Raw genomic sequence first — 24,647 nt, forward strand, 5'->3', positions numbered from 1 at the left:
AATCCTAATGTCACGGTGGTTTAACTGTTTTAATCCCACTCGAATATCACTGGTTTTAGTTTACTTATCATGCCGAATGTGATATTCAAGCAGTTTTCACTCGAGCGTAACTGTTTTTATTTTCATCACTTGGAATGTCAAACTGAAGTAGTTTTACTCAGATATGACAGTTTAAATTTTAATAATTTTGAATGGATACCTATTAATTTACTTTTATAAGAATCAGTAAAAGTTACTTTTCCTTACAGTAGATTGGAAAGATGAGAAAATATCACGTTACAATGACAAGAATTGTAATTTTAAACTCTTGTCATGTTATACTGTACTGTTCTGAAACAAACATGTTAAGCCTAATAAACAGCAACTCTTGTATTGAATACACATATTAACTAATTCATAATCAGACTGTTGTATAGAATATATTGTTAAGCCTAACAGACAGAAACTGTTGTATTCAATATACATATTAACTAATTCTAAGTTTTTCGATAAGGTCTTCCAGGAAGACCTCTAGACCCTCAAGTGGTTGAACAGGGAGTCACATGGGTGACACTAGCCTGGTCTCGCCCGTTGGTGGACGGTGGCAGTCCTATTCTTGCGTACAAAATTGAATTTCGGGTACTTCATTCGAATCAATGGCACGAAATAGGTTTGTCTCGAACCACTTTCCACGATGTGCATGGACTACAAAAAAACAAGTGAGTAAATCACATATTCAAGGAGGGTATTTCATCCGGTTCTTCTTGGACCACTTTCCACTATGTTTATGGACTAAAGTAAAACGTGTCAGATGCTGTAGTGAGACGACATCTACAGTAGTAAGAACGAAACACCCTATGTTTGTTAAACCACACACACTATTTCACTTTAACTGAATTATTAAATTTGTATCTGATTGTGTTCACATACTCCAGTGTTTTAATATTTTAAAATAGTTTATTGATTTCGAGTTCTATCAGTACCACAGTGTTTATTTTAACGAGTTTTAGCGATCATATTTTTTTACATACTCATACTTTTATATTTTCAGGACTTATTGTTTTAGGATTTCTGCGCAGAACAGATTCGGCTGGGGACCTTCAGTAAGTTTGACACACCCGGTACTGATGAGATGAGAGAACTTTGGTTATGAACCTTCTGGTGTAATGTGCCTGGAGATCTTTATTCACCGTACTGATGAGATGACGTATATTTGCATGAAACCTTGAGTTACATTGACAGAACCTCTACTAATGAAATGACAGTCAAGTTACTGACCAAATATGGACATCAAACTAGGATTTTTAATTACATTGACATGACCTGTATGAATGAGATAACGGAATCTAACTAATATCTTTAGTTACACTGACATGATCTGTATGGATGAGATAACGGATATCTAACTAAGATATTTAATTACAATGACATGCATGATATGTAAGAATGAGATAACGAACATCTAACTAATATCTTTAGTTACACTGACATGATTTGAATAAATGAGATAATGGACATCTGATTAACATCTTTAATTACACTGTCATTATCTGTACGGATGAGATAAAGGACATCTAACTAATATCTTTAATTACACTGATATGGTCTGTACGGATGAGATAACGGACACCTAACTAAGATTTTTAATTACACTGACATGATCTGTATAGAGAAGATACCGGACATCTAATTAAGATCTTTAATTATACTGACATGATCTGTATGGATGAGATAACAGACATCTAACTAAGATCTTTAATTACACTGATATTGTCTGTATGGATGAGATAACAGACATCTTACTAAGATCTTTAATTACACTGATATGGTCTGTATGGATGAGATAACAGACATCTTACTAGTATTTTTAGTTGCAATGACATGATCTGTACGGATAACGGACATCTAACTAGTATCTTTAGTTGCAATGACATGATTTGTACGGATAACGGACATCTAACTAATATTTTTAGTTGCAATGACATGATCTGTACGGATAACGGACATCTAACTAATATCTTTAGTTGCAATGACATGATCTGTAGGGATAACGGACATCTAACTAAGATCTTTAATTATACTGACATGATCTGTATCGATGAGCTACCGGATATCTAACTAATGTCTTTAGTTGATGACATGATCTATACGGATTAGGTAAGGGACACCTAACTAAGATCTATAGTTACACTGATTTTGAAACATGACAGACAGTTTTCAATGTAACAATGGTTACGCTTTCACAACGTAGCCATCGTCAAAAATGAATATTTACTTCAACTACAAAATGTAATATGAAAGAATATGAAACTGTGTTCCGTTAAAGTTTGTTTGTTTGTTTCTAGTTAAGCACAAAGCTATATAAAGGACTCTCTGTATTCTGCCCACAACTGGTTTCTTGCATTGTAAATCTACATGTATACCGCTGTGCCACTGGAGGCCGTAACGTTAGAGGCAAGCTATATCTTTATGTAAATAATCTAATGTTGGGGGTAATAAGTCCTAGTATGTTATTCTCCAACAGAAATAAAAACTAAAACTTCAGCATTGCTAATTAATAGCGCTATCTGGTGGCATGTAACTAAATTTTTCTGCACTTTACAATACTTGTTCTACTCACTATGAAATCTTATTACAACAGTAAGCAAACAAATTATTCAGGTAGAAAGACTTAGTTCCGATTTCAACATTGTAAAATATATATTTTTATTCATTGTAGTCGTTCGTGACATGGTTTTAATTTACAAAAGGAAATGTCATTATGTTTAAAACACCATAAATTCGAACTTGATTTTAAGTAAAATTCATTTCCTGGTTCATTCAGTGCATGGTATGGCCAGGTGGTTAAGGCATTCGACTCGTAATCTGAGGGCTACGGATTCGAATCCCTTTCGTTTATAGCCCAAGAGTTGGCGGTGGGTGATGATGACTTGCTGCCTTTTCGCTAGTCTTACACTGCTAAATTAAGGGCGGCTAGCGCAGATATATCTTTTGTAGCTTAGCGCGAAATTCAACAAAAAACAAATAACTTGTTCATTTGGTATTTAAAGGCCCCCCAGCGGCTCAGCAGTATGTCTGCGGACTTACAACGCTAAAAACCGGGTTTCGATACCCGTGGTGGGCAGAGCACAGATAGCCCATTGTGTAGCTTTGTGCTTTATTCAAAACAACAAAAAAAAAAAAAAGGCATTTAAAGTTCATCTAATGGTGCTGCCATCTAGTGATAATACCTTTATACTGTTTTCCTGACTTTTGTATGAAACTAAATACCCAGAAACGAAACAATTTTGATGAATGATTTTATGCGTCGATTCTAGTCTAAACAAAGATTTAATACGAGGTTCAAACATATTTCTTTTACTTAACCATACCATCGAATACTAGATATGAAAAAGTTTCTGTAAATTGCTCTACGTTTATATTTCACGTATTTAAAGATATATTGTTTTTTTGTTATCATTCTTAGGGAGGGCCATAGATATACACGAAAGTTTGTTAATCTATGTGAAATATTATATTTTAAGGAACTATACAATCTTTTGAAAATTTTAAACAATCAATCTTCCACGGTTTTCGAACTTTATACAGCAGAAACTGGAATTAAAAATACAATATTAGAAGAGAGGTGTATAAAAAGTACTTAGAGATCAAGTGAATGATATTTAGGTGTAGGTTTTATACATGCTGTACACAAAGAATATGTGTATTGTACAGAATAAGTTGTAATACTCTTCAGTAAAATACTTGTATCTGGGAAAATTAATTATTTTGTAAAACACCAGAAAATGGCCCAGTAATAACAATTTATAATTTACTGTAAAACTACAACTGTTTCAAACACCAGATATGGGTCTAATAATCAATATTTTATAATTTATTGTAAAATTACAACAGTTTCAAACACCAGAAATGAGTCCAGTTATCAACAGTTTATAATTTACTGTAAAATTATAAACCCTTCAAACACCATTAACTTGTCCAATTAATCAACACTATACTTTACTGTAAAACTACAAAAGTTTGAAACACCATAAACTGGTCCAGTAATTAATATTTTATAATTTACTTTAAAATTACAAAAATGTCAAGCACCATAAACTGGCGCAGTAATCAATGGAATATAATTTACTGTAAAATTACAAAAGTTTCAAACACGAGATTCTGGCCCAATAAACATTTTATAATTTACTGTAAAATTACAAAAATGTCAAACACCATAAACTGGCGCAGTAATCAATGGAATATAATTTACTGTATAAATACAAACGTTTCAAACATAACAAACTGGCCCAGTAATTATAACCATAATTTGTTGTAAAACTACAGCAGTTTGAAACACAAGAAATGTGTCCAAGTGTCAACATTTTATATTTTACTGTAAAACTGCAAATGTTTTAAGCAGCATAATCTGGCCCAGTAATCAACACTGTAATTAACAGTAAACTGCAACACTTTGAAACACCAGAAAAGGGCCCATTCTGGCCCAATAATTAACCATTATAATATAATGTAAAACTACAAACGTTTCCAACATCAGAAACTGGTCCAGTAATCAAGAGTTTATAATTTACTGTAAAATTACAAAAATTTCAAGCACCATAAAGTGGCTCAAAAATTGGCACTATAATTTACTGTAAAACTATAAACGTTTCAAAAACCATAATCTGACCCAGTAATCAACACTTTATAATTCAATATAAAACTATAACAGTTTCAAACAACAGAAATGGGTCCCGTTATCAACATTTTATAAATTACAGTAAAACTCCAAAAATTTGAACACCAGTAATTGGCGTAGTAGTCAACGGGTATATAATTTACTATAAATGTACAAAAGTGTAAACTCCAGATTCTAGCCCAATAAACAAAACTTTATAATTTACTGTAAAACTACAAACTTTTCAAACACCATGATCTCGCACACTACTCATTACTTTATAATTCAATATAAAACTTTCACAGTTTGAAACACCAGGAAACAGGCCCAGTTATTAACATTTTAAAATTTTCTGTAAAACTACAGATGTTTCAAACACTATAAACTGACCCAGTAATCAATAATATAATTTACTGTAAAACTACAATAGTTTAAAACCAGAAATGGGTCTAATTATTAACATTTTGCAATTTATTGTAAAATTACAAACCTTTCAAATACTGTTAATTTGTCACAATAATTAATACTATAATTTACTTTAAAACTACAAAAGTTTCAAACATGATAAACTGGCCCAGTAATTGACACCATAATTTCTGTAAAACTAAAACATTTTCATACACCGGAAATGTGTCCAATAAACAACATTTTATATTTTACTATAGAACTGCAAATGTTTTAAGTAGTATAATCCAGCCCAGTAATCAACACTATAATTCACTATAAACTACAACAGTTTCAAACTCCATAATCTGGCCCACTAATCAACACTATAATTCACTATAAACTACAACAGTTTCAAACACCATAATCTGGCCCAGTAATCAACACTATAATTCACTATAAACTACAACAGTTTCAAACACCATAATCTGGCCCAGTAATCAACACTATAATTCACTATAAACTACAACAGTTTCAAACTCCATAAACTGGTCGAGTTATCAACATTTTAAAATTTACTGTATAATTACAAATGTATCAAACGTCATAAGTGGGTCCAGTTATCAACATTTTATAATATAGTGTAAAATTACAAATCTTTCAAACACCATAATCTGGCCCAATAAACAACACTTTATAATTTATTACAAAATTACAAACCTTTAAAATGCTATAAACTCGCCCAATAATCAATGCTATAATTTACTGTAAAACTACAACAGTTTCATACACCACAAATGCGTCCAATTATCAACATTTTATAATTTACTGTAAGACTTTAAATGTTTCAAACACCATAATCTGACCTAGTAATCAACACTATAATTCTCTGTAAACTACAAAAGTTTGAAACACCAGAAATGGGTCCAGTTACAAACATTTTATAATTTAATGTAGAACTACGAAAGTTTAAAACACAATAAACTGGTACAATAATCAAAAGTTTATAATTCAATATAAAACTAGAAATGTTTGAAACACCATAAACTGACCCAGTAATCAATAATATAATTTACTGTAAAGCTACAAGAGTTTCAAACACCAGATTCTGGCCCAATAAACAACAATTTATAATTTACTGTAAAACTACAAACGTTTCAAACACCATAAAATGGCTTAGTAATCAACACCATAATTAACTGTAAAATTACAAAAGTTTCAAACACCAGAAATGTGTAAAATTATGAACATTTTATAATTTACTGTAAAACTTCAAATGTTTCAAACACCATAAACTGACCCAGTAATCAACAACTAAATTTACTATAAATCTAAAAATTGTTTGAAATAGGAAAAATGGGTCCAGATATCAACATTTTATAATTTACTGTAAAATTACAAAAGTATCAAACACCAGAAACTTACTCAGTAAACAACAGTTTATAATGTACTGTAAAATAACAAAAGTTTGAAACACAAAACTGCCCCAGTAATCAACAGTTTATAATTTAATTAAAAACTACAATGGTTTGATATAAAATATTCTGGCCTAATAAAGAACACTTTATAATTTACGGTAAAACTACAAACTTTTCAAACACCATAAACTAGCCAAGTAATCAACAGTATACTTTACTGTAAAACTACAAACGTTTGAAACACCATAAGTGGGTCAAGTTATCAACATTTCATAATTTACTGTAAAATTAGAAACGTTCCAAACAATATAAACTGGCCCAATAATCAACGTTTTATAACTTACTGTGAAATTAAGCAGTTTCAAACACCAGAAGTGGGTCCAGTTATCAACATTTTATGATTTAATATAAAAGTACATAATTTCAAACACCAGAAACAGGTCCAACAATCAACACTTTATAAATTAATATAAACCTACAACAGTTTCAAACAATATAAAATGGCCCAGTAAACAACACTTTATAATTAAATATAAAATGATAATAATCTCAAATACCAGATATGGGCCCAGTTATCACTATTTTATAATTTAATGTAAAATATGAAAGTCTGAAAGACCATAAACTGGCCAAATAATCAACACTTTATAACTTACTGTAAATCTATAAACGTTTAAAAAAAAACATAAACTGGCCCAGTAATCAACGTTTTATAATTTACTGTAAACCTACAACAGTTTGAAACACCAGAAATGGGTCCAGCTATCAACATTTCATAACTTACTGTAAAACTGTAAAAGTTTCAAACCACAGATTCTGTCCCATAAAACAACACTTTTTCTTTTATTATAAAACTATGAGCTTCAAACACCATAAACTGGTCCCAGTAATTACCTCTTTATAATTTTGTGTAAAATTACGACAGTTTCAAACACTAGAACCTGGCCCAGTAATTAATACTTTATAATTTAATATAAAACTACAAAACTTCAAACACCAGAAACAGGTCCAACAATCGACAATTCATAAATTCATATAAACCTATAACAGCTTCAAGCATTATAAACTGGCCCAGTAATCAAGAGTTTATAATTCAACAATAAACTATAACAGATTCAAATACTAAAATTGAGCCCAGTTATCACTATTTTATAATTTAATATTAAACTACAAAAGTTTTAAACACCATTAACTGGCCAAATAATCAACAGTTTATAACTTACTGTAAAACTACAAAAGTTTGAAAAACCACAAACTTGCCCAGTAATCAACATTTTATAATTCACTGTAGAATTACAACAGTTCGAAACACCAGAAATGGATCCAATTATCAACATTTTATAATTTACTGTAACACTACAAAAGTTTCATACAATGGATTCTGGCATAATAAACAACACTTTGTATGTTACTATATAGCTACGAGTTTCAAACACCATAAACTGGCCCAGTATCAACTCTTTAGAATTTAATATAAACGTAATATATATATATATATAGAGAATTTTTAATAATGCACTGTTTACAAGTGTAAATAACACAGTTTTACCACATATAAAGATTTTGATAATGCACTGTTTACAAATGTAAATAACACAGTTTTAACATATGTTCAGTTTTTAATAATGCACTGTTTACAAGAGTAAATAACAAAGTTTTGACCTATGTGTAATTTTTAATAATTCATTGTTTATAAGTGTAAATAACATAGTTTTAACATATGTAGAGTTTTTAATATTGCACTTTTTACAACTGTTTACAACAAGTTTAACATATATAAAGTTTTTAATGATTCAATCTTTACAAGTGTAAATAACACAGTTTTAACATATGTACAGTTTTCAATAATACATTGTTAACACAAGTTTGAGATATATACAGTTTTTATTATGCACTCTTAAGAAGTAAAAATAATACATTTTAACATATATACAGTTTTCAATAACACCTTGTTTACAAGTTAAATACATAATTTTAACATATATACAAATTTTAATAATTCACTGTTTACAAGGGTAAATAACATTGCTTTAACATAGGTAAAGTTTTAAATAATGCAATGTTTACAAGTGTAAATAACACAGTTTTAACACATATAGAGTTTGTAATAATGCACTGTTTACAATTGTAAATGATACATGCTTAACATATATACAGTTTTAATAATGCACTTTTTACAAGTGTAATAATACAGTTTTTATATATGTACAATTTTTTTATAATGCACTGTTTACAAGTGTAAATAACACAGGCTTACCATTATGCAATTTTTAATAATGCAATTTTAACATATGTACAGTTTTTAATAATGCACTGTTTATAAGTGTAAACAACACCAGTTTAACATATATATTGCCTTTAATAATGCGCTCTTTACAAGTGTAAATATCACAGTTTTAACACATTTAAAGACTTTAATAATGCTCTGCTTACAAGTGTAAACAACAGTTGTAACATATATACTATTTTTAATAATGTGCTGTTTACAAGTGTAAATAACACAGTTTTAACATATGATCAAATTTTAATAAATCACTGTTTACAAGTGTAAGTAACACAGTTTTAACATGAACAATTTTTAATAATGAACTGTTTACAAGTATAAATAACATTTTTAACATATACAGTTTCTAATAAAGCACTTTCTACAGGTGCAAATAACACAGTTTTTAACAATGTTCTCTTTACAAGTGTAAATAACAGTTTTAACATATGTATAATATTTTATATTGCACTGTTTACAGGTTTAAATAATGCAAGCTTAACATATATCCAGTTTTTAACAATACATTGTTTGCAAGTGTAAATAACACAGTTATAACATATGTACAGGACCTGGCATGGCCAGGTGGGTTAAGGTGTTTTACTCATAATCTGAGGGTCGCAGGTTCAAATCTCCCTCACAGCACAAACATGCTTGCCCTTTCAGCTGTGGGGGCATTATAATGTGATGGACAATTTCTCTATTCGTTGGTAAAAGAGTAGCCCAAGAGTTGGCAGTGGGTGGTGATGACTAGCTGCTTTCCCCCTAGTCTTACACTGCTAATTTAGGGACGGCTAGTGCGGTTAGCCCTAAAGTAGTTTTGCACAAAGTTCAAAAACAAACATATGTACAGTTTCTAATAATTTACTGTTTACAAGTGTAAATAACATAGCTTTAATATAGGTAAAATTTTTAATAATGCACTGTTTACAAGTGTAAATAACATAGCTTTAATATAGGTAAACTTTTTAATAATGCACTGTTTACAAGTGTAAATAACCAAGTTTCAACAGATGCATAATTTTCAATAATTCACTGTTTACAAGAGTAAATAACACAATTTTAACATATGTAGAGTTTGTAATAATGAACTGTTTAAAACTGCAAATAACACAAGATTAATGTATATACAGTTTTTAATAATGCATTCTTTACAAGTGTAAATAACAGTTTTAATATGTGTACTATTTTTAATAATGTGCTCTTTACAAGTGTAAATAACACAGTTGTAACACATATACAGCCTACAACAATACACTGTTGCAAGGGTAAATAACAGCTTTAACATATATACAGCCTTTATTAATGCACTGTTTACAAGTGTGAATAACACAGTTTTAAAATCTATAGAATTTTTAATAATGTACTGTTTACAAGCCTAAATAAAACAGTTTTAACATATGTACAGTTTTTGATAATGCAGGTTTACAAGTGTAAATAACACAAGTTTAACATATGTACAGTTTTTAATAACACACTCTCTACAAGTGTAAATAACACAGTTTTAACATATGTACAGTTTTTAATAACACACTCTCTACAAGTGTAAATAACACAAGTTTAGCATATATAGAGTTTTTAATAATGTACTGTTTAGAAGTGTAAATAACAGTTTTGACAATGCATTGTTTACAAGTGTAAATAAAATAGTTTTAACACATATAGTTTTTGATAATGCACTGTTTACAGGTGTAAATAACACAATTTTAACATTATATAATTTCTAATAATGCACTGTTTACAACTAAATAACACAGTTTTAAGTCTTGCACACTTTCTAATAATGCACTGTTTACAAGTGTAAATAACAGTTTAACACATGCACAGTTATTAATAATACACTGTTTACAAGCGTAAATAGCAGTTTTAATATAAATACAGTTTTAAACAATGCACTGTTTACAAGTGTAAATAATAGTTTTAATATATGTACAATTTTTAATAATACACTGTTTACAAGTGTAAATAACACTGTTTTAATATATACTCTTCAAAAAAAGAAACGCCAAAGGCAAAATTTGAGACATATTGTTAACAAGCTTATTCCGGGTAGTTCTGTATGACATGTGTGAAACTTTGCACATTCACTGCTGAACATCCAAAGTCTGCAAAGGCGAAGTCCACGCTCACTAGTTGAAGTTGAACGTCACTCAACATCAATAACGAGTATGTCCCCCGTGAGCATCAATAACTGCTTGGCATCTCCTGCCCATGGAAGCGATGACGAATCACATCCTGTGGAATGGCTGTCCACTCAGCCTGCATAGCTGCTGCAAGCTGAGGTAGAGTCTGCGGTTGAGGTTGTCGCCGTCGCAGACGTTGGTTCAACTCGTCCCAAAGATGTTCGATGCGGTTTAAATCTGGTGATCTGGAGGGCCAGGGAAGAACGTTGATGTTGTGGTGTCTCAAGAAGACAGTGGTGAGTCGGGCTGTGTGAGGACGGGCGTTATCATGTTGAAAAACGTCGTTGACGTTCGCCATGATGGGTTGCACATGAGGCCTAAGAATCTCGTCGACGGTTGCGTACGGTCTGATCGGAAATCCTACGCAGCCCTAGTATGGTTGAGGCAGTAGACGTTGCAGTGGTGGTCCTATCCCGAAGGTGACGTAACCGGATGTTGCGATCTTGTGTGGGCGTGGTCACACGAGTTCTGCGAGATCGTGGACGGTCACAAATTGATCCATGTTGTTGGTGACGATTCCATAGCCTTGTGATGGTGCTTGGGTGACATTCACAGCTCTGGCAACATCTGATCGAGATACGCCTGCTTCCAAACGACCAATGGCGTTGTTGCGTTGTGCTTCAGTCAGTCTTGGCGTAACTGTATTGTGTGTCGGTAGCTTAACACTGAGCTATGGAAACCGAGAACTCGTCACTTTTATAGGGTTTTTGCACATGTTGCACTTGCAGAACATGCAGATCTCTCAAACAAATTTATTGGACACGCATGCGTTTTGGCGAAACATACGATGTTTTCCTCCGTTTTCAAAGTGCACAACTTTTATTGTCATTTTGGTCTGACAATCAGTGCCTTAACACGTGTAACATCACATACTCTGAGCTTGTAACGTTATTACATATATTTCTCTTTAAAATAACAAAAATATCCCTTTTGGGTTTCTTTTTTTGAAGAGTGTATATACAGCCTTTAATAATTCACTCTTTAGAAGTGTAAATAACATAGTTTTAACATATATTGGTCATTACATGACCAGCATCAACAAAATAAAAATCTATTATAATAAAAAGGTTTATTGTGGAAAAAATAATAGCATCATTAAGAATTACAAACGTCAGAGGGCACTACTTTTTAATATTCAAAGCTTCTGTTGGAGAGACTTTCATTGACTGGGGTCCAAAGTATTTGTGAACTCAGTTACAAAGTTTAATAATTTGTTTACTTTCTTATTTTGTATAGAAATGGATTTTCTTTTGTTTGTAAAATAGAATTAGAGCAACACATTTTCACACATAAATTTATACGTAAGGAAATCTGTACTAACACACAAACAAACTAAATATATATGCACTTCATACAAAAGTGGATTCAGTGATGTCGAGAAAACCCACATGTAGAGAAATATATATGTAAAAACGGCTCGTTTGGGTTGAGAAAATATTTTACATAAAAGAATGAACAACGTTTCGACCTTCTTCGGTCATCGTCAGGTTCACAAAGAAAGAGGTAACTGACCGGAAGCTGACCACATGTTTAAAAGGGGTTGTGTAACTGAGTGTCGGAATGTAGAGGGCGGTGTTAGATGTTTGAATATATAATTTTATTTTATTATATTTAATATAGATATAAAGGCGTTCCTTTATATTGGTTTATTTTGGGTTTAAGTTGTTGTATAAGTAAGGCTTCTTTAATTTTGCGTTAGTTTATGTTTGTTTCTTTATTTAGTATTTGAGTGTTTTCTATGGTTATGTTGTATTTATTTGACTTGCAGTGTTCGAAAACGTGTGAAAGTGACTTTTTATGTTCTTTGAATCTGGTTTCCATTTTTCTACTTGTTTCTCCAATATAGAAGTTGTGGCAGTTATCACATTGTATTTTATAAATAATGTTGGTGTGGTGTTTGTCAGTGTAGTTTTTACATAGTATAGACCTCAGTTTTGTGCCTGGTTTTTGAATAAATTTGGAATTAACTGGAATGTCATATTTTGTTATTAGTTTTTGCCAAATGTTGATTATTTGTCTGCTGATGTCGGGAATATATGGTATACAGCAGTATATGGTTTCGTGGTTTTTTGATTCGTGAGATATATTTACTTTTGTTGGTTGATTTTGCTTTCTGTCTAGGTGTGTGCATATAATGTTTTTTACGGTTTGTGGAGGAAACTTATTGATGTTGATGAAGATTTGTTTTATTTGGTCTAATTCATCGTTAATTTTATCTGGTGAGCATAGTTTTATGGCTGTGTTTATTTGGTTTCTTAGTATGTTGAGTTTTTGTTTTGTTTCATGTGCTGAGTCCCAAGGAATGGAATATAGTCCAGTATGGATAATTTTTTGGTGGATTTCTGTTCTAAAAATTTTGTAGATGTAGCAGTTTGGAGAAGCTTTACGTTCATGTAGATCTGGGGTTGAACTTTTTGATGTTTTGTTGATTTTGAAAATATTATTAATTATGTCTTTGCTGTGTTTATTTTAATTCTATATTTTTCACAATATTCACATTTAGTTGGGGTTGTAAGTTAGTGGCTGCTATTTCTGGTGTTGAGGTACTTTTCCGAATTGCTACATCATCAGCGAACTGTGACGCGTATCCATGGTTTGGGTCTTTGAGTGGCATATTATTTGCATACATAATGAAGAGAATAGGGCTAACCACTCCTCCTTGAGGGACGCCAGCTTCTGGAGTGAAGAACTCCGAGAAAGTTCCCTCTACATTTTATATTTTCCAAAAAGTTAGATAACCAGCGAATAATTCCACGCGGTAGTTCCATTTCATACATACGGAACCTTAGACCATCGTGCCATACAGTGTCGAACGCTTTCTCGATATCGAGGAAGCTGACTTGAATTATTGAAATATACCAACCTCAATTGAGGGTCCCGCCAAAATGTTCAGCATTAACACTGACAACGCCCACCTGCTGAATGAGGACCACTCAGTTGTTCCTGTAAGTTATGTTCAAGCGTCTTTCCTCACAGTAACATAATTGACACAAAAACTGTGGGCATAGCTTATAATGGTTGCATAAAAACTACAGTTGAGTTTTTGAATACTGTTGCTGCATTTTAATAAAAACGATATACATAAAGAAAAAAATTAAAACATCGGTTTCTTGTGCCAAATCTTTATTAGTTAGCTGTTAAAGGAAAATATAATGAACATTTTCAACTGTCAAATTATTGATATATAAAATTATTCCTTCATAGTAAACAAACCTTACTAATGAAAATACTAGCCTGGCATGGCCGAGCGCGATAAGGCATGCGCTCGGAATTTGAGGGTCACGGGTTCGCATCTGAGTCGCGCTAAACATGCTCGCCCTCCCAGCCGTGGGGGCGTTATAATGTGACGGTCAATCCAATCCCACTTTTCGTTGGTAAAAGAGTAGCCCAAGAGTTGGCTGTGGGTAGTGATGACTAGCTGCCTTCCCTCTAGTCTTACACTACTAAATTAGGGACGGCTAGCACAGATAGCCCTCGAGTAGCTTTGTGCGAATTTCAAAACAAAGAAACGAAATGAAAATGCTTGATTTTTTACAACTGTATCTAATAATATCATATTTTACAGATAAAATACACATCAGAAACATACTTTTTTTAACCATTTTTCATTTTTGAGCTTCAGGACATAAATGATTTCCCAATATGAGAATGACCGATATAGTTTTCAATAACGCACTGTTTACTGGTGTAAGTAACACAGTTCTAACATATTTACAATAAGGTTTTATAGTTTATATTTCTACATATTTGATGATGAGGTAACATACATTTTTTGGGTCAAAAGTACAATTTGGATAAGAAGAGTGCCCTCAGCTCATGCGTAGGTCAGAGGTAATAAGAATACTGGTTATAAACAGCTGTGTACATGCTAACAACACATGACGACTTGAAAAACCGGTCTAACCATTTCCTTGTTTGCTACAAGTTCACGTTTCTCATGTATAACAGAAACTCTATTTCCTCCTTAGCACTTCTCAGTAAGTCCTAAATCAGATAAATAGATTCTGTTGGACTTTGGTATGTTATGTAAAAGATATCAAATAGAAGTAGCGAGGTTTTTCCGATTCAGACCAAGATTAACATACGTCGCCTATGTTTTTGTAGCAGTACTGTTTTTGTGCGTTCTATCCAGGTGGCTCAGCGCAGAAAGCAGGTATGTTTTAAATATAATAGCACGATACATATTAGCACGTAATAGCTAGTGTTTTATTTTATATCAGTAGATGTGTTCTGAATATAATAGGACGGCACATACTTACAGGGGCGTAGATCCTGGGGAGATGGGGGCATACATCCCCCTTTCATTTTCGGTTGGGGGTATGGTGCATACAATCATCCCCCCCCCTACAGTTTGGTCTGTTGAATTGTTTTATTGCATCACAGGTCTACAAATTGTGTGTTTGTTCTTGTGATTCTCGTGTTCTTACCAATCGAATTACATAATTAGGCCTAGATGTAGGTTTTTTCAGTAGCCGAAATGTACATCTTTAATATAGGCGTGCTTCTAAGCTTTTCGATCTAAGGCATTCTAAGCGATAGTTCGTATCAGTCAGTAGGCCTAAGTAGGCTTGCGAGCACTATTACAGAATCTATCTTCATCTTGTACGTAGCGTAAGATTAAGTAAAATTTTCATCACAACAGATTGAACAGAGAATGAAATACGAAAATATTACTCCCAAGCGTAATCTCCTGTGATCTATATCTGGCAAGCCATTTGTAGCTTGTAGCTACATCAATCTTATGTGTATATTGTGCGGTTTTCCTACGCCATTTGTTCTTATGCATGTATAGCCGGTTTTATTGTCGAACGCCTTACTCTCCTAGCTGCCGAAGTCGCTGACCATAGTGTACGTTTAGTGTACAATTAACGACAGGTTCGGGCCGCTCGGATCCAGACGCGCCCTACATCACCCCACTCCGCTCCCTTTAGTCTGAGTCTCGATTTTACAACAGGGCTCATTAGACCTGTTTTTTGTGGCCCTAATTAATCCATGAAATTTCAGATTATCACCGCCCTCTAATAAAGTGTTGATGCTTTATGGTAAAAAAACAATATATTCTTTTATCATAGATAGTAAAAATGTTGTATTTTCTTGTATAATTAGAACACAAAAGGAGCGATTTCAACAGCCTGAAGCCTCTACTCTAATTGTATTGCTAGTTTTTGTTAATGTGTTTTTATTTAATAGACGTGCTTGTAGACATTATATCACAACGTGTTTGATGAGCTTTAACAGGAATATAATATATTTGTGATTGTTTAAGTATTTTTCGAGAAATTTGCAATTACTTGTGTTGTAACTAGCACGCATTATTGTCCCAGCGATGCCCAGGCGGTCAGTCAGCTCGGTAGTCACTGTGAGGTTCGCGCGTTCGACTTAAATACATTGTACAGTTCAGTCCTACTTCAATTCTGTTCTATCTTCATTCGTTGTACGTTAGAGTTTTTCAATAAAGACTGTATTTTAGCCTGTTGAGTCATCTGGGAAACAGATTCCAATTATGACAAGCAAGCGTCTGAAACTTTCCGATATTTGACAGTTCTACAAGCCAGTCACTAGTACTACAAGTGACAATGTAGATGCAGATAATCCAACAACCTCAAGCAAAGGAATAGAAACTTGTCATACAGAGGAAATACCATATTCATCAGAGGACGAGTCTGAAAATGCTTGTGTAACTATTGCACATCATGAACCACCAGATAGTTGTGAAACAAGTTTGTGCAGTAATGAAAAATCTGACACTCCACAGATACAGTGTGGAAAGCCATATCATCCAGACGCAGAACTAATACCACGACAGAAAGTAAAATCTCAAAATATCAACTTCCAGAGCAAGTGGTTTGATGAGTTCCCATGGGTTACACTTCGACAATCAGACTCAAAAAAGTCATATGCTTTCATTGTGTCAAGGCTGAAAATGGAGGCCTTTTTACAGGGAAATTGGAGAGGACAGTGGAGTATACCTTCATATCCACCGGATTTTGCAACTGGAAAAAGGCAAAACAGAAATCCAACGAACACCAATCCTCCTCTCAGCACAGATTCGCTATATCTCCAGAAGGTTCACTTGATGTAACTCCAGTGACTGTCCAGCTACATGATGGAAAAAAAGAAGCAGCAGGAAGAATGCAAAATACGTCTAGCCATAATATTCTGAAGTTTACGTTTCTTACTGCGTCAAGGGTTAGCATTACGTAGACATACTGATACGGAGGGGAACTTCCTGCAGTTAATGAAGCTCCTGGAAGAGGAAGATCCTGAGTTGACGGCCTACTTGTCAAAGAAAACCACATTCACATCACCCCAGGCTCAGAATGAAATAATGGAGATGTTCAGCCATCAAATACTGAGGAACATAGCACACGAAGTGCAGCAAAGTAAAGTCTTTGCATCAATGGTTGATGGCACTCAAGATGTTACAGGTGCCGAACAGGAAGCAATATGTGTACGATACGTAGATGAGAACCTTGACGTCCATAAGACATTTCTTGGTTTGTACAGTGTTTCCAATACAACTGGTGAAACAATATCCTCGACTATACTTGATGTACTGACCAGACTCAATTTACCACTATCAGGATTAAGAGCACAAACTTATGATGCAGCCGCTAACATGAATGGTGCGTACAGTGGATGCCAAGCAAAAATAAAAGAGAAGCAACCATCAGCTTTGTTTTTTCACTGCGGAAAAAAATTAATAATTTAATAATGCAAAATGCAGTTGAAGCTTGTGAATGTGTTCGAGATTCTATCCAGTGGGTACATGAACTTTGTGTCTTGCTTCAGAGGTCAGGCAAATACAAGACAATCTTTGAAAATATTGTATCGTCAGACAGCCCCAATGGTCCAGTTAAATACATCCGCCCACTATGTCCAACACGCTGGTTGTGCCACCTATCTGCAATTACATGTGCTAATGATCACTACAGTGACATTGTTGATTCTTTGTATGAATTAGCAAATGAAAAATCAGATGAAGCAGTGAAAGCATGAGGTCTGCTGGACAGATTTGACAAAAGAAATACAGTGTTAGGATTGTTGATGTCTTAGCATCCATTAGCTACATTAGAGGAACTAAACCGTGCATTTCAAGCAAAATCAGCGACAGTATCTGGCATGATTGAAGCATCTGCAATGACAGTTGTGCAATTGCGGGTATTGCAAACAGAGGAAAAATACAACAAGATATTTGATGTAGCTGAGAGAAAGGTTACTTCTCTAGATCTGGTGCCTATTGAACTACCACGCATTCGCAGACCCTCCAGAAGGATCACAGGTGATGGCTCAGCACACCATTCTGCAACAGCTAGTGATTACTACAGAAGCCAATATTTTGAATTTGTGGACACAGTCATAGAACATCTGACCACTAGATTCAATGCAGTCAAAAATGACTTGAGGCAATATCTGGCACTTGAGAACATGATCACATCTGGCAAGATTGACAACTCGGTTATAAACTTCTATCCAGAAATCTCTGCACAACGGCTCGAGTTTCAGTTGCCCATGTTCAAAGGAACAACAAAAGCAGTATCTCAGAAAGGTGCGAAGGATGCTTACTGTAAAATGCATGAAACGAGCCAGCAGATGTTTAGTGAAGTGTTTCTTCTCATGAAAATTTTGCTTGTATGTCCAGTATCCAGCTGCGAATATGAACGCAGCTTTTCTGCATTAAGACGGTTGAAGACGTGGTTAAGGTCAACTATGTCTCAGTGCCGCCTCAACCATGTGGTCGACAAGATAAATATAGAAGAGCTTATCAAAGAATTCATAAACAGATCATCACAAAGGAGGTCTACGTTTGGGAACATATAGACTAGAGGACTAAATGAATCTTACTTTAATGAAAAGAATGAATAATTATCTGCTACATTGTATTGATGTGTAATTTTCAACAGTTCGCATGAACAGTTTTTCAGTAAATATAAACTTATCAATGGTAATTAATAATCTTATTAATATTTGAAAACGTAATTCATGCAATGAAAGTTATTAGTAACCTTGTCAAGTATAATGGTCATCTTTTATACTGTGCAGTGTGCAGGAACAAATTCATGTGGCAGTTAATTTGTGACACATTTGTCTTTATTCTATTAACATTTTGAAAACTGTTCACAACACCTCACTTATACAAACCTACATGGAAATCTTGAAGTATCGTGGCAACAAAATTACTCTGTGACTGTATGTTTACAGCTTTCAGGTTCACGTAATCAGAGATTATCAATTTGTAAATTGAACAGTCCACATAAGTGGTTGAAAAAATCATCCACCCATCGGGTGTAAAAAATCTACACCCCTGCATACATATATATGACACCTAGGTTCTTATTTAATATTACTAGATATGTGTTTTAAAGACAAGAAAACGACACAACTGGCACCTAGGTTCGTATTTAATATTACTAAATATGTTTGAAAGACAATAAAATGACACTTATATCTGGCACCTAGGTTCTTATTTAATATTACGAAATATGTTTGAAAAACACCAAAATGACACATCTGGCATCTAGGTCCTTACTTAATATTACTAGATGTGTTTGAAATACAAGAAAAAGACACAACTGGCACTTAGGTTCTTTTTTAATATTAATAAATATGTTTTAAAGACAATAAAACGATATCTAGTTTCTTATTTAATAATACCAGATGTGATTGAAAGACAATAAAACGGAACTTATATCTGGTACATAGGTTCTTATTGAATATACTAGTTGTGTTTGAAAGACAATAAATCCTTACAACTGACACCTAGGTTCTTATTTAATATTATTAAATATGTTTGAAAGACAATAGAACGACACTTGTATCTGGCACCTAAGTTCTTATTTAATATACTAGTTGTGTTTAAAAGAAAATAAATCTACACATCTAGCACCTAGGTTCTTATTTAGTATCACTAAATATGTTTTTAATACAATAAAACTACACTTATATCTGGCACATAGTTTCTTATTTAATAACACTGTGTTTGAAAGACAAGAAAACGACATTTATATCTGGCACCTAGGTTCTTATTTAATGTTATTAGATGTGTTTCAAAGACAATAAAACAACACAACTGGCACCCGTGTTCTTATTTAATGTTACCAAATATGTTTGAAAGACAACAAAATGACATGTGGCACCTAAGTTCTTATCTGATATTACTAGATGTGTTTGAAAGACAAGAAAACATTTATATCTGGTACCTAGGTTCTTGTATAATATTACAAGATACGTGTTTTAAAGAAAATAAAACTACTCTTATATCTGGTACCTAGGTTCTTATTTAGTGTTACTAAATATGTGTTTCAAAGACAAGAGAACGATACTTTTATCTGGTACCTAGGTTCTTATTTAGTGTTACTAAATATGTGTTTCAAAGACAAGAAAACGATACTTCTATCTGGTACCTAGGTTCTTATTTAGTGTTACTAAATATGTGTTTTAAAGACAAGAAAACGATACTTCTATCTGGTACCTGGGTTCTTATTTAGTGTTACTAAATATGTGTTTCAAAGACAAGAAAACGATACTTCTATCTGGTACCTAGGTTCTTATTTAGTGTTACTAAATATGTGTTTTAAAGACAAGAAAACGATACTTCTATCTGGTACCTAGGTTCTTATTTAATGTTACTAAATATGTGTTATAAAGACAGGAAAACGATACTTCTATCTGGTACCTAGGTTCTTATTTAGTGTTACTAAATATGTGTTTCAAAGACAAGAAAACGATACTTCTAGCTGGTACATAGGCTCTTATTTAATGTTACTAGATTTGGTTTAAAAACAGTAAAATGACAATTATATCTGTCAACTAGTTTCTTTTTTAATATTAGTGGATATGTTTGAAAGACAATAAAACAAACTTATATTTATTACCACAAGGTGATTGATACCCGCAGTTTTCAGTAACAGTACGTCAGTAAAACTGAAACCAATACTAAGTCATTTTCCCAATTCTGGGTGTAATGTTTTATCAGTTGTGTTTACATTTACGTGGTACAAGAAACACGAAACAAACAAGTGCAAGTGATATATGTTCTAAGATATTCATATCAGATCATTTCATCACATTTATCATGTGATTCCAAGATAGGTTATTCACAGAAGTGATAAATTTTGTACACATGATGTATTATCTGAGGTTGGTAGGTGGATATTTCTACACTTGTTACATCATCTAAGATAGATGTATATACATCAGGTGTAGTTCTACACACTTGTTTGGTTTTTAAATTTCGAGCAAACCTACACGAGGGCAAACACGTTTGGTGTGATGGGGATTCGGACTTTCGACCCTCAGATTACTAGTCGAGTGCCTTAACCACCTGGCCACACTTGGTGTGAATACATATATGTTAGAACTAGTAATAAGTGGGTAGCCCGAAATGGCCAGTTGGATTAAGGTGTTCGACTCGTAATATGAGGGTCGCGGATTCGAAACTCCGTCGTACCAAACATGCTTGCCCTGTTAGATGTGAGGGCGTTATAATGTGCGATCAATCCCACTATTCATTAGTAAAACACTAGTCCAAGAGTTGGCGTGGTTGGTGATGACTAGATGCCTTCCCTCTAGTCTTACACTGCTGAATTAGGGACGGCTAGGGCAGATAGCCTTCGTGTAGCTTTGCGCGAAATTTAAAAACAAACAATGACACAAGTGTAGTTGTACACACTCGTTACATGATCTAATGTACATGTATTCACGCCAGTTGTAGTTCTACACACTTGTTACGTGATCTAATGTACATGTATTCACGCCAGTTGTAGTTCTACACACTTGTTACGTGATCTAAGGTACATGTATTCACGCCAGTTGTAGTTCTACACACTTGTTACATGATCTAAGGTGTTCTCCACCTCTGTACCCTGATCTTACAATTTACGTTTTCAAACGAGCTGGTGTGATTATAATTTTGTAATAAACGTATAAGAACTAAACTACACTTTCTTTTACAGAAAACCACGACCCGGTGTTCCATGTAAGCCCAGGAAGAACATTGTTTTTATAAAGACTCACAAATGTGCGAGCTCCTCTGTACAGAATGTGATACTACGCTACGCGAGACGGAACAACCTGACTGTGGTCCTCCCGATCCTCTCGGACACACATTATTTATCCCGACTGCTTCCATTCAACCGTAAGATGATTGCCGGCGCTCCGTGGGGCCACAAGGAATATAACGTTTTTTGTCACCACGCAATCTTCAACGAAGAAGAAATTTCGGCCATTATGCCTAAAGACACAGTTTACGTGTCTATTCTGAGGGAACCAACACGACTTTTCGAGTCTCTTTACGAGTACACCAACATGAATGATTTCTATAACATGACCCTGGCTGAGTACGCAATCGCTACTCGAGACGCTGCTAATTATGAAATTCTCAACAGAAGGGCTCACGGAAACATGGGCAGAAATCAGATGCTGTTTGATTTTGGTGTGAATCCTTTTCTTTTTGAAAACAAAACAGAAATTCAAAAAGCAATTGTAAAAATAGAGAGAAAGTTTGATTTGATTATGATTGCTGAGTATTTTGATCAGTCTATAGTTTTGCTGAAAGATTTGATGTGTTGGGACATTGATGACGTAGTGAGCTTGAAGGTAAACGCAAGAGAAGATAGGTTTAAAAACAGCTTAACACCGGAAACAGCCGACCTCCTGCGAAGGTGGAATATGGGAGATCAAATGTTATACAACACGTTTGTTGAGAAATTCAAGAGTAAAATTGCAGCCTATGGGTTAGAAGAGATGGAGAAAGATGTCCAACAGCTTCGTGAGAAGAGTAAGTACTGGCATAACGCGTGTATAGCGGAAGAAGTGGAAACCAAACGTCTGACTCGTTACCACATATGGAGTAACAAAGTTCTAGGGTTTGTTCTTAAACAAGGAATACAAAACCAAACATGCGAAGACCTCGCAAGGCCGGAGCGCGAGTTTACTAAGTACATGAGACAACAACAACTGATGAGAGCTTTGTTTACAAACGACCACAAACTAGAAGTTCCACTGCCTGACTTGTTCAATTTGAACACGAATGAAACAAAGATAATTCTTCATGTTCTTCGTGATATGGTAAAAAATAAAGTGCAGTTTTTACCTGTCGCAGTGAAGGGCCCGGTAGACATTACAGGTTAAAACATTAACAACTAATCAGATAAAGTACAGCAGTCACGTGTGACATATTTTAATCTTCTTGTAAGCGACTACGAAAATAAGAATTAATTTCAAGGTTTATTGTAAACGATAAATTTCATATAACATGAGAGAAAATATGAACCACATATTTCTAATTGAAACTTACCTTTTTGATGAAATTATATAGTTCTAATTGTTATTTACCTTCTTGATGAAATTATATAGTTCTAATTGTTATTTACCTTCTTGATGAAATTATATAGTTCTAACTGATATTTACCTTCTTGATGAAACTATATACTTCTACCTGATATTTACCTTCTTGATAAAACTATATAGTTCTAACTGATATTTACCTTCTTGATGAAACTATATAGTTCTAACTGATATTTACCTTCTTGATGAAACTATATAGTTCTAACTGATATTTACCTTCTTGATGAAACTATATAGATCTACCTGATATTTACCTTCTTGATGAAACTATATAGTTCTAACTGATATTTACCTTCTTGATGAAACTATATAGATCTACCTGATATTTACCTTCTTGATAAAACTATATAGTTCTAACGGATATTTACCTTCTTGATGAAACTATATAGTTCTAACTGATATTTACCTTCTTGATGAAACTATGTAGTTCTAACTGATATTTACCTTCTTGATGAAACTATATACTTCTAACTGATATTTACCTTCTTGATAAAACTATATAGATCTACCTGATATTTACCTTCTTAATGAAACTATATAGTTCTAACTGATATTTACCTTCTTGATGAAACTATGTAGTTCTAACTGATATTTACCTTCTTGATGAAACTATATAGTTCTAACTGATATTTACCTTCTTGATGAAACTATATAGTTCTAACTGATATTTACCTTCTTGATAAAACTATATAGTTCTTACTGATATTTACCTTCTTGATGAAACTATATAGTTCTAATTGATATTTACCTTCTTGATGAAACTATATAGTTCTAACTGATATTTACCTTCTTGATGAAACTATATAGTTCTAACTGATATTTACCTTCTTGAAGAAACTATATAGTATTTATTCCATATTCTATTTAAACAAATTTCTAAATATCTTTACAACTTATTCTTATTAAACATGTGTGTGAGAAAACTTACACTTTTGAAGATATATGTATATATTAACAAGTTAAGTTGTACAGAGGTATATTGGGCTGAGGATTTGTCTACAGTAGGGGTCCGGGACTTGTTGGTGATGAATTCCACAGTAATGGAACAGAAACCATTTCACTTGTTAGTAAATAATGCATGTATATATTTGAACCAAACATGTATATAAAATTATTTATATAATGGAGATCACAATTGTAATTTGAATATTAAACAGTTCCCTTCTTCTAGCCGAAAGCTACCTAGGCCAATTCAATTGCTTTAAAATTTATTTAACAAAACTCTATTGTTTTTTCTCTATTTTCACCATAACAGCTTACGTTTACAGTTTATTGAGGTTGTCGCTAAGTTACCATACTTGTATATTGTGCTTCCAATATTCATTTGCCATTTGACAAAGTCCACTGATGTAGATTATATTTCTTTAGAACAACCCTTGCTGAGACAACTTTATCTTTTTGAACATTATTAATTA

At 33.3% G+C, this 24,647-nt stretch overlaps 2 protein-coding genes across 11 annotated transcripts in view; both read left to right on the plus strand.

Annotated features, from left to right (window-relative positions):
* LOC143256333 (cell adhesion molecule DSCAM-like) overlaps positions 1 to 2,304 on the plus strand; it is a 288,884-nt gene extending 286,580 nt beyond the window's left edge. For 7 of the 10 annotated variants that reach the window (XR_013031258.1, XR_013031260.1, XR_013031263.1 and 4 more), the window contains 2 exons: positions 494 to 698; positions 1,031 to 2,304. Coding sequence is in view for 3 of the 10 variants with exons in the window: in XM_076513421.1 (XP_076369536.1) it covers positions 494 to 698; positions 1,031 to 1,115 (290 nt within the window). In the remaining 7 variants the exon portion in view is untranslated. Of the gene's footprint in view, positions 1 to 481; positions 699 to 1,030 lie in introns of all 10 variants that reach the window. The other 3 variants (XR_013031259.1, XR_013031262.1, XR_013031264.1) reach the window with 1 other exon arrangement.
* A 12,481-nt stretch (positions 2,305 to 14,785) lies between these two features.
* On the plus strand, positions 14,786 to 24,400 carry LOC143256337 (galactose-3-O-sulfotransferase 2-like). The gene is made up of 2 exons (XM_076513423.1): positions 14,786 to 15,037; positions 21,840 to 24,400. Exons 1-2 carry the CDS (start codon positions 14,904 to 14,906, stop codon positions 23,014 to 23,016), a joined length of 1,311 nt encoding a protein of 436 aa, XP_076369538.1. The 5' UTR covers positions 14,786 to 14,903; the 3' UTR covers positions 23,017 to 24,400.
* Positions 24,401 to 24,647: the final 247 nt, after the last annotated feature.

The sequence above is a fragment of the Tachypleus tridentatus genome, chromosome 7 (genome assembly GCF_004210375.1).
Source record: "Tachypleus tridentatus isolate NWPU-2018 chromosome 7, ASM421037v1, whole genome shotgun sequence".
Classification (NCBI taxonomy): Eukaryota; Metazoa; Arthropoda; class Merostomata; order Xiphosura; family Limulidae; genus Tachypleus; species Tachypleus tridentatus.

Bases quoted from the DNA above. Each gene is read 5' to 3' on its own strand.
- LOC143256337 (XM_076513423.1), top strand. From the start codon at position 14,904: ATGTTATGTAAAAGATATCAAATAGAAGTAGCGAGGTTTTTCCGATTC. The intron at 15,038-21,839 runs GTATGTTTTAAA...TTTCTTTTACAG, and splicing joins TGGCTCAGCGCAGAAAGCAG to AAAACCACGACCCGGTGTTC.